At 39.5% G+C, this 15,130-nt stretch overlaps 2 protein-coding genes across 2 annotated transcripts; one reads left to right on the top strand and one right to left on the bottom strand.

Moving 5' to 3' along the window:
* Nucleotides 1–1,615: 1,615 nt before the first annotated feature.
* On the bottom strand, nucleotides 1,616–4,636 carry LOC131447541 (lens fiber membrane intrinsic protein-like). Its single transcript, XM_058619381.1, has 5 exons — nucleotides 4,120–4,636; nucleotides 2,958–3,166; nucleotides 2,386–2,535; nucleotides 2,145–2,279; nucleotides 1,616–1,953 (listed from the first exon to the last, which is right to left on the bottom strand). The coding sequence occupies exons 2-5, from the start codon at nucleotides 3,130–3,132 to the stop codon at nucleotides 1,892–1,894; spliced, it is 522 nt and encodes a 173-aa protein (XP_058475364.1). The 5' UTR covers nucleotides 3,133–3,166; nucleotides 4,120–4,636; the 3' UTR covers nucleotides 1,616–1,891.
* Nucleotides 4,637–5,842: 1,206 nt separating this feature from the next.
* On the top strand, nucleotides 5,843–14,837 carry LOC131447720 (ubiquilin-4-like). The gene is made up of 11 exons (XM_058619704.1): nucleotides 5,843–6,038; nucleotides 10,331–10,482; nucleotides 10,730–10,878; nucleotides 10,986–11,248; nucleotides 11,374–11,532; nucleotides 11,696–11,918; nucleotides 12,047–12,186; nucleotides 12,705–12,788; nucleotides 13,031–13,146; nucleotides 13,239–13,428; nucleotides 13,521–14,837. Exons 1-11 carry the CDS (start codon nucleotides 5,895–5,897, stop codon nucleotides 13,671–13,673), a joined length of 1,773 nt encoding a protein of 590 aa, XP_058475687.1. The 5' UTR covers nucleotides 5,843–5,894; the 3' UTR covers nucleotides 13,674–14,837.
* Nucleotides 14,838–15,130: the final 293 nt, after the last annotated feature.

Consider the following 15,130-nt stretch of genomic DNA (forward strand, 5'->3'; position numbering starts at 1 on the left):
TTTCAATGAATTTTGAATGAGTATGTATTCCTCAAATTAGGTTATTCTTTAACTTTAAGTACACACCTGGACCAAGCGCTACATTCTTTAAACTAAAGCAACAGACTGGGCGTGCAGCTGAGATGATCGCTCTAACTTTCTGTGTCAATTCACAAGAAAGATAATAGTGCACATATACAAAAGAATGAGGGTGATGATGCTACTCTTTCAAAAAAATCTCATACTGTACCTCTTTGTGTTTGTTGTGTAAACTACATTATGTTTTCAGGTAAAACACGCTGCAATAATTGACAAGCCTATTTTGGGCAAAGCAATATTTAAGGGCTTATCAAATACTTGAGAAGGTATTTTTGTAATTTCTCAACTGTTAAAATTACCTTAATGATACTTCTGCATCTTGGACTGTAGCACATTATGAAAACCCTTACTCCAACTACTCATTGTGTTCAAAAAGGTTGTTATATTAACTTGGATTTATAAATAAAAGGTCTTGTGGCTGCACTTAGGGTTAGTGCTTCTCTAGAGTCTATAGAGTTAAGGTGTTACGCTTCTGGAAGGCGAACATTTCTGGCCTCGGTGAGACCCCAGGGTGGACCATCGAAGAGTCTGGAGAAATAATCTGGGAATATTAGAGTTTATCACTTCATTGCAGCCACAGGGCCAGTCATGGAAACTTGGATCAAGGGGTCGGTCCAGAGACTGTTTACATTTCCCTCATTGTTTCTGCGTCACTATGTAGCCAAAGCATTCATTACCTCAGCAGCTACTGCTCTTGTCCCCCCCCCCCCCTCCCCGATGATGGTGATTAATAGATGCATACCAAGGAAAAAGAGGAAGCAGTTATTAAAGATGGAGGAGATGGAACAATCAGAGCCTGGAGACCCCACCCTGTATTGTCCCCCGGTCCAGGAACATAATCTTCTTCTCAGGTTCTGTTCTGCATCATGAGGCCTATCACACACACACACACACACACACACTGCTATAATATATTCCCTTTACCTTACACCTCACAGAACCTAATCAGATACCCAAATCTAAACCTAAACCTGACCGTATCCCTACAACCTAACAGGAAGTCTTGACACTGCACAATCCCTTTGAAGGTGTGTCACAAAGTTGAGACTGTAATTCAGTGTACTATACTCAGAGAACGTCAACAAACATGTTGCGAAAGATCGTGCTTGGAAACTTGGAAGCTGGAACTATTTCCCATAAACAACAGCCTAATAAAAACATATTAGTTTGGGGGAAGCCGCAAACACATATTGTAGCTTCAGGGGCAATCCTGAGACAAAGGTATGCACTGTTTACCTTTTATGCATTGTTCTCTGCCGTGCAGACTAATATTTCCATTTCAGCTAATTCTTTGAAGCATTTCCTGAGCAGAAACATTGTCTGCGATCGGTGAATTACTGGAGTGAAGTGAACAACTGTAGCTCCAGATAAAATGTTTCTCAGCATCTTGTGCTTGTATCAGATTTAACCTTGAGTCAGTCGAACAAACACGCCGCTCTCGTGCTGTGTTTCAGTGCTGCCATCTTCTGGTGTCCTCTCAGTGCAGCAGCGGAAACAAAGCAGTGGAGCGTCAACTTTATTGAACGTGCCAAATCACAGAATGATCAGTATGATTTAATGAAGGTTTAATAAGTTTGATAACACCAATATCATGTTACAATTATCAGACACATTATTCAGTTTAACTGGGTTTGTTTTTACTCCATGCTAATATAATGAATGATTAAAGAAGGTGTGTTTTAGAAAGCAGACCATCTAAGGCCTCTAGGACCAGCGTCAGTCATCAAATCTTCTGCAGATCAGTGTGTACAGCTTCTCCTCTACTCAAAGTGGCATTTTTCTCTTTTGAGAAACACAAGCAGTTTGTCTCCCTCTAGCGTGGGCTGTTTCCTCTCCTGCATTCACACATTCTGTAAGCACATATGTAGAAAATTCCTGCAACAGACAGAGGCAGAGTGTTGGTGACGTACATTATGTTTGATGACAAAATGACACACAAATTACACACTATACAACTTCAATCTAAATATTATTATGTGTATATATATATATATATATATGTGTGACCTTAGTCCAAAGTGACCTTTGGACCACCCTTGTCCAAAGTGACCTTTGTCCATTCTCACCAGCAAAGAAGTTCATGAGCATGGCCACCCAGCCAAGTATGTAAGACCATGAGAAGCGCCAGTCACCAAAGCGCCTTCCCAGGAAGTTGATAGTCACTCCGGTGTAGATGGCCATAGCCAACAAAACAAACAAAGCTGAGTGGGACAGAGGACAAAAACATGGCAGTTATACTTTGTGTGTATGTGCCTCAAAGTGTGTGTGTGTGTGTGTGTGTCAGGTCAGAAGGAAGACGGCACTCACTGGAGATAAAAAACATGACTCCTGCAGCAAAGGAGCGGTTGAACCTTTCGAAGGAGGAGAAGTGTGAAAAAGACATGATGCCAGCTATGATGCCTGCAAAGCACGACATCCCTGAGAGGATCATGAAAGCCCTGGTGGCATTCCAGTAAGCTGGAAAAAAACAGGTACACGTTATCAATAATGTCATGTGCTGTTATGGATATACAGTCACCCTTGATTAATACTAACATGACATCCGCTTTTACTGTGAGCAGAAGTGATTTAGTGATTTTTCTAGCCAGTGATTATTTCATTTTTAGCTCAGGTAGTAGATAACGTTAAATACCTTTGGCAAAAACACAAACCAGCTGCTGAATCTCAATAAAAGAAATAATGTGACACGGCTTGTCTCTAGTTTATGGTGAAAAGGGAACTCGAAATGACAAAGCATAAGACCTGACAAGTTAGTCACACAACTAGTATCATTTCAAGGAGGCAAATTCGTCAATACACTCCTACGATAGAAAGAAAACAACCACAGGTGCTTTTGATTTGTTTAATTTGTGTCCTTGATTGTTCCACAGATGACTTACCTATATTGTCAGTCTGCATGTAGCACTTGTTGGACATGCAGTATCTCCACAGACCCTGGTGGGCATAGTTTCCAGAGAGCCTGTACTGCATCCAGTAGTCAGTTGCAGTGGAGACCACCAGCAGGATGTTACCCACGATGGCACAGAACAGACCCCCTCCCATGAAGCTGTACATCTTGAGCTGAGACAATGGGGCCACTTCAGAGCAACTGCAGGAGAGGAAATCAAACGTTTGGGTAACATCATACCTGACTGTTCAGGAGTGCCACTGAGGACTAAGGTTATTATAAATAATGAAAACTAAAATTGAAAAAAAAACAAAAAAAAGTGTTCGTTAAGTGAAATAAAAACAATAACTAGAGTTTAAAGAAAACAATAACTGAAACTAAATTGTGCGTTTATAAAACTAACTAAAATTGGAGCAAAAACTTTTCATCTTTGTAAATTCATTCCATACATAATCCTTTTGGGGTCATATGATTTATTTTTTCTCTGCCGACAATTTTGAAAGGTTGTATTTGAGACAGCATTTTCATTCATTCATAATAAAATGTTTTTGTTTCCAATGTTGGACATACAAGTTAAACATAACATTTGTTATGAAGTTCATTGGTTTGAGTTGGTTCATCTAATTAAATCAAACCTCTAGTCTTTTATTGGGTTTATTTATTGGGTTGTTTTTTTTCCTCAGATTGAACTCCCTGAAACTAAACTAACACTAAGCATTTACAAAAATAAAAACAAATAAAAACTAGAATGAAAAATCCAAAACTATTGTAAACTCACTGAGGAGCTAAAACATAATGTATGAATTGAAATATGTTGTCAGTCAGTGTCAGTGTGGCACTATGCATGTGCAAGTGTATATATAGCCCTTGGGTGGGCTATCGTAAAAATGAAATGATACAAATCCTGCCAAAACTGCACAAAGGATTTAAAGTGCTGCTTGAAAATCACATGATTCTAGCCAATACAAAACTTCACTCAACAACACGGACGACTAGAAACTAGTGACTAGTGAACAAGTGCAAAGCAAAACCAATGTTCAAGCTGCTCTTTACAAGTATGGAGTTAGTTGTAGTTTTCCCTTTAGATCAGCACGTCACATTGGTGTATTACCGGTTATGGTAAATAAAAAAAGGTATGAAATTTGATGCCTTACCTTGTTTCTGGAAATGCACCCTCTCTACTGCCCACCTTCCACAGGTAAAGATAGAGATGGGTAGAGGGAAAAAGGTGAGAGCTGCTGCTCACTTAGTGGGAAAGAGAGAGAATCAGAGAGAATACGGCGACCAAAAAGCTGTCCCTCACTTTTCTGTTGATGATAGCAAAATTCTTTGCAGCCACCACTGTCTCTGTGTGGGGGGCATTTGAATGAGATGCTACAGAGGCCACAGTACATGTGACCCTGCACATTTGAGTGTGTGTATGTGTGGGCATGGGGCCTTGGAAAAGGTGTGGTGGCCCATGTTCCTTTTTTGTGGGCTTTTGTTTGATTTGCTCTAGAACTAAGGAAATGCATAGGTATGCAGGACTGTCTGTCTGTGTCAGTGCAACGTGCTGAAACAGACACTTTCTTTCAGTGCCGTCACCATCACACTGTGGCAGTATGGAAGGGCACATACGTATAGAGAGAGCACACTACATGAGCAGCTCTTTCTCTGTCCTATTGGGCTGTTTTAACCTAAAAAAACAATGGTTTGTCGGTTCATATTTTAATATCTGACAAAGTTATTTGTGCACATACATGCTTGCTCTTTCTTGAACACTGTTTTAATAAGAGTTCAGTGGGAAATTGCTGGAGAGGTTGGGGTCTGGAGATCGCTGCCAAGTTGACGTTACCACCACCAGGACACATCGTCAGTTGTGTACAGTTGTGATTATATCAACGTACAAAGGTGATTAACACAGTTTAAATATAAATATTTTGTGCAATAACACTGGCCAGGAAGAAATGAAATACTGCTGTATAGTCTGTTCCCATGAAATGTTGTTGTGTGTTTGTGTGAATTGATGAGCAAAAATAAGGCAATGTATCAATCCTTCAGTCTATGGTATAAAATAGTACATAATAAAAGAGAAATGACTCATACTGTAAAGAGAAGTAAAACCTTGCACTGTTGCCCTTGAGCAAAACAAAGAAAACAAAACAACTCTACTGCTTCACAAATTATATTATATCTGTATTTATTGAGTGATTTTCTTTTACATAATACAAGGAGGATGAGCTCAAGTCTAAGAATTTCATTATTGTAACTTGGGACAATCTTTTTGGAAATGTATTAAGAAAAGGGAGAGTAGGACAAACTTTTCAGTTCTTTATTGATATTGATACTGACTTGCTGAACTGTGAAGAATCTAATCTGTTAACTTTTATGTAATACATTGCCTTTACGTAAGGCAGTTGTTGTGTGTTATTTGGAGTGGAAGTACACCTGCACCCATGTCTTCTAATTCTTTCTGGCAGGCTGAACACTAAGAGGTGTAATGCTGCCCTGCCAACATGGTTCCTAATCACAGTATGAAGTTATTCATAATTTTGATCCCATCTCATCCTTTTCTCATCCTTCTTTGTCATGGGTCAAAGTTCTTCTTCATTCTCATCCTTTTATTATTATTATCCTCTACCTTCAAAGGCATGGACCTTCAAAGGCTTAGCAAACATTCATAACATGGTTCGGATTTGTCTTTTAAGAATATGAAACTTTCCACATCATATAAGATTTAAAAAATAAAAGTAATAGTCTTAGTCCCCACCCCCTTTCTCATTGTAAATAAAACTTATTCCCACATGAAACTACACACGTAAAGGCCCCTCCCTCCACCCCCCTCTCTCTCATACGTGAACCCGTGCATTTCTTTCTGGAAAGAGGTTTTGACGTCTTGTGACCCGGAAGCTGACGCCAGACGGTGAGCTGTTCCATTGGTGGAGTAAAGATGGCTGACCAAGGCGCCGCAGATCCCGGTAATAACAACAATAATAAAACCGAAGCCTCGGAGGGAACTATTATTAAGGTCACAGTGAAAACACCAAAAGACAAAGAAGAAATCCCCATTCCAGAGGATGCCTCTGTCACTCAGGTATGTTGATTTGGCAGGCGCAGAGCTGGCTGCTGCGTGCTCTAACGTCATGCCCCTGCCCACAACTTTAGCTACCAAGCTAGTTAGCCGTGTTAGCATTTGTCGTCACTCTTACCGGCTAGCTAGGAGTATATGAAATTAAAAAAGTTTTGTGCTGTGGATGTACAACTGTTTTGGCTAACGGTTATTCCGCGTTAATAGTTAACGCTACTGGTCACCAATAGTGAGATATAGCCATCTAATCGGAGGATATTAAAGAATTGCTACGACAGACCGGCTATCCGTTTTACGGCTAACGGCTATTTAGCGTCTAAAGAGCTAAGTTAGCTTACTACGTAGCTATACAAGTGTCAGATGACGCGCCGCATTATGGCTCTGCCAGGGATAATGGCCTGATAAAACCAAATATATGATATTTGGTGGGTGGGGAGTCGAGGGCCGTCTGTTAACCATCTCTGTTAAGAAGCTTTAAAGATACCCAAGTTCAGTTTCACTCTAGAACATTCTCCCTGCTACCACTGAGTCATTCGGCTTTCCAGGGAATACACAGCACTCTCAGAGCTACAGTTTGCTTAGATACGCAAAACACTGAGACCATAATGCAATCAGGCGTTAGAATGAAATCATGTGCATTCTTTAGGATTGTTTATTGTGTAAACTCGTTTTTATAACGTGTGTCTGCTCTAGCAGCCATTTTTAGATTAGCTTTTCTGACTCACTGTGTGTTGTCTTTCCTGTATTGGCTGGGTGTAAATTAATGTAATTTTAATAGGAGGACTGTGATAAAGCGTTCAGAAAACACTAACTATTGAAATAAAACGGAACTAGGCAAAAGCACTTAAGAGGGTGTGAACCTCATTTTCTACTATTTGAGTTTGCTGCACACAGACAAATGGTTACAACATCACTACCTTGGCTAAGGTAACGGTTAGCAATGAGAAATAATCAGAGGCAGGCTAAAATAGTATAGACTGAACAAAAAATAGGGAATAAAACAAGGGAAAACCAATAATGATAATACAGGAAGCAAATAATACTTATCAAATAAAATAGGAGGATGAACCAATTTAGAAAAAATAACTAAAAGGTATAACTTAAGCAAGAGAAATACCAAGAACAAACTAGAGAAAACACTCTAGGATGTGATTCCCATAGTGTCAGTACATTCCTTGAATTTCTGTGTATTTTTTGAAATCCAGAAAGATACAAATCCACAGAATTTTGTTCTTGAGCCATAACCTACAGTCCCAGAAAATTTCACAAAAAAAACCCTTTATTGTTTTAGTTATACTGTTCACAGTCAAATAGACAACAAATGTGATTGATCATTTTCCCTTTTATCATTTTGAAAAAGAAAATATACTATATTACTCTACGCCAGGCAGTATAATGCTTTTCAGCATAAAGGTCTCATTGTAAATCTCTTCGTGAGCGTTGTGCAATCAGATGACCTCTGCTTGTATATAACACTGTTGCACCGACAAAGCTTAGAGTTCTGACAATCAGTTTAAAGAAATGAAATAAAAAGTTAAACAAACTGTGCCTTAAAACTGTGCTTTGATGACGAACTGCGCATGCTTCACACACACAGTCTAGAGATCATCATAAAAATAACTATCATATAAAATAATATATAGAGAGCAATAGTTTCACCTGCTGGAAAGTTCTACAAATAAGTCATTCAAGTTTCCAGTCCTATATATCCTATATGTCAATAAAAATTGTATTCCGTAATTTGAAGTTAAAATATTTCTCAGTGTACAAACCAGCTCCGACCAGTTTATTTTTGTGTGTAAAGCTTATATACAGTGAAAAAGGAGATTTAATGATAGTGTAGGGTCCCATAAAATTAGGTATTTTTCTTTGAGAATCATTAATTAAAGTGTAGTTAAATCACAGTAGTTAAAGTGTTATCAGTTTGAAGATTTAGATGGTTTGGGACCACACTCTACTGCTAAACGTATAGAAAAAAATATTTACAAAATAGAAATTGACTTAGAAGCTAGTCCTTGTACTGGTATGATATTCTGTCAGTATAATCACCTTCCATCCCTTGCTTACCACTTTAACCTCCACACATGAGGGTCGTGGGTTGCTGGAGCCAGTCCCGGCTGAATACAGGGGGCGAAAGGCAGGGTAGACCCTGGGCAGGTCACCAGTCCAGCGCAGGGCCAGCACACAGAGGCGCATATCCATTTAGTCTCATATAGTGTTAAATTAACCGTTGCATGTTTTTGGACTGTGGGAGGAAACAGGAGTACCAGGAGAGAAAAAAACACACACAGGGAGAACATGCAAACATTTCGCAGAGAGGCCCTGGTTCCAAATGGGTCGTGAACCTGAGTCTTTTTTGCTGCAAGCCAAAATGTCATGGTTTCACTGAAGATGTTTATTTCAGAGTCACAGTATGTGGTAGGGCTGATCAATGAATCGAAATTGTGTGAGCCAAAATGTGTGTTAAATGGCCATTTTAGATTAAATCTTGTCCTGACCTGTACATGTCATATTCTCCAAACTAAAGAAAACGTCTTTATTTCTCACAGATTTACACAAATATCATACAGTAATCATTTTGAATTGAAATGAAAATGAGTCATAATTACCTTTCCGTCTCATATCGCGAATCCTATTGACCTTTAAGTCAGAATTATCGCAATTGGATATTGCGATAATTCTTAAAATTGTTCAGCCCTAGTATGTGGATTTACATCATAATCAATTAGATTAGCCAATACACTGTTTAAATTTATGTTTAATCCAGTACTCTTATTAACAGAATTAACATTAAAAATGCTGAACCTGTTGTAACATTTCATCTCGTTTATCATCGAGAAAAATTTGCAAAATGAGACCATTAACTCCTTGGGAAAATGTAAAATGATGGGGGATGTAAGCTAATTTCCCTGTAGACTTTAGACTTCTTCTTGCACTGAGCCAGTTCACCCCCTTGTGGCTGTTTCTTGGTAGGCCTTAGAATGGACTTGGAAGACTAAATATACAATCTCTTTGCACAATACACAAACAGTTCCAAAACCACCAGAGAAATAGCAGGCCGTTTAAAAATGTAGTGATTTTGAACAGATGTACACAATAATGGAATATTTAAACAAAATATAAATTGTGATACTAGCTGAATTGTTGAGTTACAGTATGTCATCCTCCAACTATGTGATATTAGCTATAGAGCTGCAACTAACGATTATTTTCATAATCGATTAATCTGTTGATTATTTTCTCGATGAATCGCTTGGTCCATAAAATATCAGAAAACTGTAAAAAATTTTGATCTGTGTTCATCAAACCTGGAAATTATGATGTTCTCAAATGTCTTGTTTTGTCCACAAACCAAAATGATTAACTTTTAATGATTTCTTTGAATAGAGCAAAGAAATTAAACATTTAAGAAGCTTAAACAATCGGAAATCTTGTTTTAGTCATGAAAAAAAGCTTCAAACCAATTAATCGATTATCAAAATAGTTGTCGATTAATTTAGTAATCGATTATTAATCGATTAATCGTTTCAGCTCTAGTTAGCTATTTAATTAGTCCTGTTATCTGCTGGGCACAAATGTTTATCAAGACATGAATTTTAGTGAAGAGTGATTTAGGGATGAGCTGATATGATACTCGGTATCGTTACAATACTGGTCACAACCATAGGATCAGATATTGAGTGTAAAAACTGATACAATCCTAAAATCCTGTATATTGCATTCTTCATAGTGTATGAAGTATTTTAGCTCTGTCATGTTGTGGACTGTTTATTTCTTCTTTTGTGGGAGAAGAATATTTGTTGCACAGTTGGGGAATAATGTCTTTGAAATTGGTTGCAATGACTGTCGGTGTTAAATGGATCAGCACAAATGTGTTGTTAATAGTTTCATAGTTTAAAAGGTCTAAAATGTTTTGCATTGGACTGATAACAGCATCGACAGACACTCCAGTTTGATATCGTTATCAGTCAAGAAAAAATGCTCTTCATCTTAAACAGCTGACTGACTGTTGGGGTACGGGCATGTCCGGTTAATCTACACTTCACACCAACTGTGGGATTAATTCTCTCTGTCTTTTGATAAATCATAAAAAAGCAGCTCATACAGCAATAATGATGTAAAGCTTTTTTTTATAATGAGATGTACCTTAAAACCAGACACTGTCCCATGCCCATGCCTATACTGCTATGTATTGATCTCATTCTCAATACCCCTTTTTAAATGTTTTTTCCAATGTATTTGTTTGGTTTCCCATTCAGTCTAATTACATTTTGTTTGCCATTTTTCCTCTCATACAGTTCAAAGAAGAGATCTCAAAGCGGTTTAAAGCCAAACAAGACCAATTGGTTCTGATTTTCGCAGGGAAGATCCTAAAGGATGGAGACAGCCTCAGCCAGCATGGCATCAAGGATGGCCTAACAGTACATCTTGTCATAAAGACAGCACACAAGTAAGGCAAAACTCTTAAACAAAGAATTGACGGGTAATTGAAGTTAAATTATACAAATTAACTATTCATCACTAACTGTATTTGTTTTTAGCATTATTTTAAGGAGACAGGTATAGTACACCCAACGTAAATGGTTATCTAATTCAAGTATTGATTATAGTACATACAAGGTTATTTGTAAAAAGTTAACTTCAGACAAATTATAAGCCTGTGTATGTACTGAATGTTCTATTTTAAATCCCCACAGGGCAGGAGAAAGCAGTAGCACCCCAGCCTCCAGCTCAGCCTCCACTCAAGCTGCCAGTTCATCCACCTCTAGTCCAGCAACCAACCCCCCTCCCACAGCAGCTTCTACTGGTTCTGCTCCACCACCGACACAGACACCCAACATCTTGAGTGAGTTCACTTTTGTGTCTCTAGTTCACATTCAAATACCCTATATTAGTCCAACACCACAAATGTAACATATCAACTCATCACATCTCCCACCATGCCTCTCTCAGCTGGCTTTGGCGACCTGGCGAATCTGGCAGGAATGGGCATGGGCTCAGGGAACTTCATGGAATTGCAGCAGCAGATGCAGAGGCAGCTCATGTCCAATCCAGAGATGCTTGCTCAGATCATGGAGAACCCGCTGGTGCAGAATATGATGTCCAACCCAGATCTGATGAGGCAAATGATCATGGCAAATCCTCAGATGCAGACACTGATGGAACGCAACCCCGAGATTTCCCACATGCTCAACAACCCAGAGCTCATGAGACAGGTAGGAAAGCTCAGGCATTTTACAGAGGGTTGTCATGACATATGGGCATATATTGTATTCAGTATTTTGATAGCTGTTATGAAAAAGAATATTTTGGAGACTTGCCTTTTCCTCTCTCCTCCCAGACCATGGAGCTGGCCAGGAACCCATCCATGATGCAGGAAATGATGCGGAACCAGGACCGGGTTTTGAGCAACTTGGAGAGCATCCCAGGAGGTTACAATGCCTTGAGGAGGATGTACACAGATATTCAGGAACCCATGTTTAGTGCTGCCAGGGAACAGGTAAAGTTTACTGATCATATCTAAAATAATTTCCCACAATTGATCAGTCTGTCAGGATTTTGTCTCATCTTTTGTAAGCCTTTATTTGAAATTGTTCTGTGGATAACTGCTGGATGTTTTGACCAATGTTGGGTCTAAATATGTCCAATCTCTTTCCCTGTAGTTTGGTAGCAACCCGTTCTCAGCTCTAGGTGGCGGCTCCGAGTCTGGTGCCCAGCCGTCCCGGACAGAGAACCGGGAGCCTCTGCCCAATCCATGGGCCCCAGCAAATTCTTCTACCCATCCTGGGAGTGGAGACAACACCACAGGAGGCACCAGCACCACAGGGGGCACCAACCCCAGTGTGTCCAACCCACTGGGCATCAGTTCAGGAAGTCTAGGCAACGGTAAGACAGAAGGCTTTAATATATGTATGCTCTCTATGTAGCATGTTTGTCCATTTTCCATATACCTGCCAGTTTTGCAGTTACTGTATTTACTTGTACTCACATAAACATACTTGTATGTGTTGCAGGCATGTTCAACAGCCCAGGTATGCAGAGTCTACTGCAGCAGATCTCAGAAAACCCTCAGCTGATGCAGAACATGCTCTCTGCTCCCTACATGCGCAGTATGATGCAGTCACTGGCCCAAAACCCAGAGTTGGCCTCCCAGGTAAGAAGTGGAAAGAGCAATGAATGCGCATGCACATTCCCACATAACCACCATCATACAGGAAACACACAGATAGTATTGCATATTAAAATATACAATAATATTTGTAAATGCAAATTCCGTACTTAGAACTCTCTGTTATAATGCACCACAATAGGTTTTGATTGATTATATTGAGGAGTTCAGCTTGTAATAAATTGTAAATAGTGGGATCTGGGTCGGTTTGTTATGCTTTAGGACAGTAAGCTCAGTATTTCAGTGCACCCTCACAGAACATAGAGGGGATCGTCTGTTAAGCTCATCTAGCATTTGCAGCAAATTTTAAAAACATGAAAACAATATGAGTCTTTACAAACATGATACAAAAGATTGTATCATGAACCAGAACAGCAAGGTGTTGCTACACACAGTGACATTGAAATCGTTCTTAGTTTAAGACCATTGAAATATCCACTTTGAAGGTTTGCAGCATAGCCTGATGTGGAATTATAAACCGACTATTTTTTACTCTCCACCAGGTTCTGATGAATAACCCCTTGTTTGCTGGAAACCCACAGTTGCAGGAACAGTTCAGGTCTCAGCTCCCCGTCTTTCTGCAGCAGGTACCGCTCAACATTCAGTCCAAAAACCCAGTCCTGTGTTTATTTTTAAACTCAAAGTAAAAGTGGAAACATGTTGTGGATATTAGTTCAAATGTACGTCCTATGCTTATGACTCAGTGATTGTTGATGAGTAACTTTCAGAGATTCATTGTCTCAAACACCAGGACAGAATGCCAGACATGGGATAAACCATAAATGAGTCACTCGGTTACGTCATTGCTCCTATTTCTGTTTGATTGCAGATGCAGAATCCTGAAGCCCTGTCAGTGATGACCAACCCCAGAGCCATGCAAGCTCTAATGCAGATTCAGCAAGGCCTACAGACACTGCAGACAGAAGCACCGGGCCTCATGCCAAGGTATGCACACACAGACGTACACATACATGTTGCATGTTTAATATACATGGAGATTTATTTTTTTTTTTTCAACTATTTTTCTTTTGGCCTAGTTTCATGCCAGGTGGAATTCCTGGCATACCGACAGGAGGAGCCGTGCCCGCAGAGAACCCGGCCCCCTCTCCCAGCACTGCAGGAGCAAGCCCCGCCCAGCAGCAGCTGATGCAACAGATGCTCCAGATGTTTGCAGGAGGAGGAGGAGGAGGAGTAGGAGGAGGAGGAGGAGTAGGAGGAAGTCCAACGGTACACGCATGCACAGGAAGTGCTTCCTGTGTCGTTTTTAATGACGCAATGATTTCATTCATCAACACTGTCGTTTGTTTTTCTCCCTGTAGACCCAGGCCCCTGAGGTGATGTTCCAGTCCCAGCTGGACCAGCTGAACGCCATGGGCTTCATCAACCGCGAGGCCAACCTGCAGGCCCTCATCGCTACTGGGGGAGACATAAATGCCGCTATAGAGAGACTGCTGGGCTCACAGCCCTCGTAATCGCATACAGTACACACTGACACACAACCACATGCATACATACTTAATTCATACACACACACTCAGCATATTCACAGAACTGAGACATAACTGGTTCAGAGAAAAGGAATAAAAACGTCGGCTGGCAAGGAAATCACAACAGTTTCTTAATTCATTGATATGTTTGTGCAAGACCGGAGAATACATATTAATCCCATGTGATGTGATCGGCTGTTGGCTCCTTTTCATACATGGTCATCATAAGACAGTTTGTTTGCATTTTCCTAGCAAATCAATACATGAAGATATGTTGAACAGACGGAGCTTAACGGGAATCTTGCCCAGGCGTTCAGTCCCATTCCTTGCTCTTTCCATGTTCTTGAGATTCTACATAACTTACTGTTTAGCCCAACAGTTTTTACTATTTATTGCAAAAGCTTCAGGAAATATGCCCTACATTCAACCTTAAACTTGTGATTTGTCATTCTGGATAAACGTGCCCAAACCTCTGGTGCACAGTGTTTTTATTTCTTCTTTTTTTTTTCTTTCCGAGGCACCACTGCTGTGCCTTCTGTCCATCCATGACGTGTCAGAGCATAGTCAGCAAACCACACACGCGCACACACACACCCTCACTTGATGATTTAATAATGAAACGTCAATGAATTCCCCACAGCGCCATCTAAATCTGTGATCATACTCAAACATCACTTTACTGCAGCTCTGAAGCAGAAGACACAGGTAGAATGAATACGAATGGAAAAATCTTTCTTTCATTTTAATCTGATTCTTTGTTTTATTTTTATTTTATTTTTGTATCTCTTTTCGGTGCAGTTTGTACCTAGAGATAACGATTAAGATTTGTGTGACATTAAATAAACATGGAAATCAAGAGAATAATAAAAAAAAAAGAAGAAAATGGTGGAAAGGCTTTACAAAAAATTCTGTTCCGGTTGCAGTTGCACCATGTGTTTCTAAATCAAATTCTAGTTTGTCATTTTTTTTTTCTTTAGAAAATCCCAGCATTGTAGTTGTGGTAACCTTGGCAACTGCTGCGATAGCTTTGCTTTGTCTGTTGACCTCAGCTGAAAAAAAAACCAACAAAAAACAAAGTCTCCCAGTCAAACATGTTGGAACTAACTTTTAACAGTACTGTACTAAAAAAATAAAACATGGTCAAAAACAGTCCATCCCCTGTGTTGGTTGATTATAGCCCTGTGATGGTGTAGGAGTATGAAATTGTGAAATTAATTATTATTGTTGCTTTTTATTGTTTAAACATTCCTCGCATTTAAATTAACACACATTTTACTTTGAAATGCAGCATGTAGATGAACAAATGATCATACTGTTTGTCACCTCAGTGTCTTATGTTCCTTTTAAGAAAGTTCATTGTGAGTTATTTTGGATGAGATTTAAGAAATGTAATATTACACGTTTATATTCCTTTCCAAATGAACAAGTTTGGTTAAAGTTCC

The sequence above is a fragment of the Solea solea genome, chromosome 20 (assembly GCF_958295425.1).
Source record: "Solea solea chromosome 20, fSolSol10.1, whole genome shotgun sequence".
NCBI lineage: Eukaryota > Metazoa > Chordata > Actinopteri > Pleuronectiformes > Soleidae > Solea > Solea solea.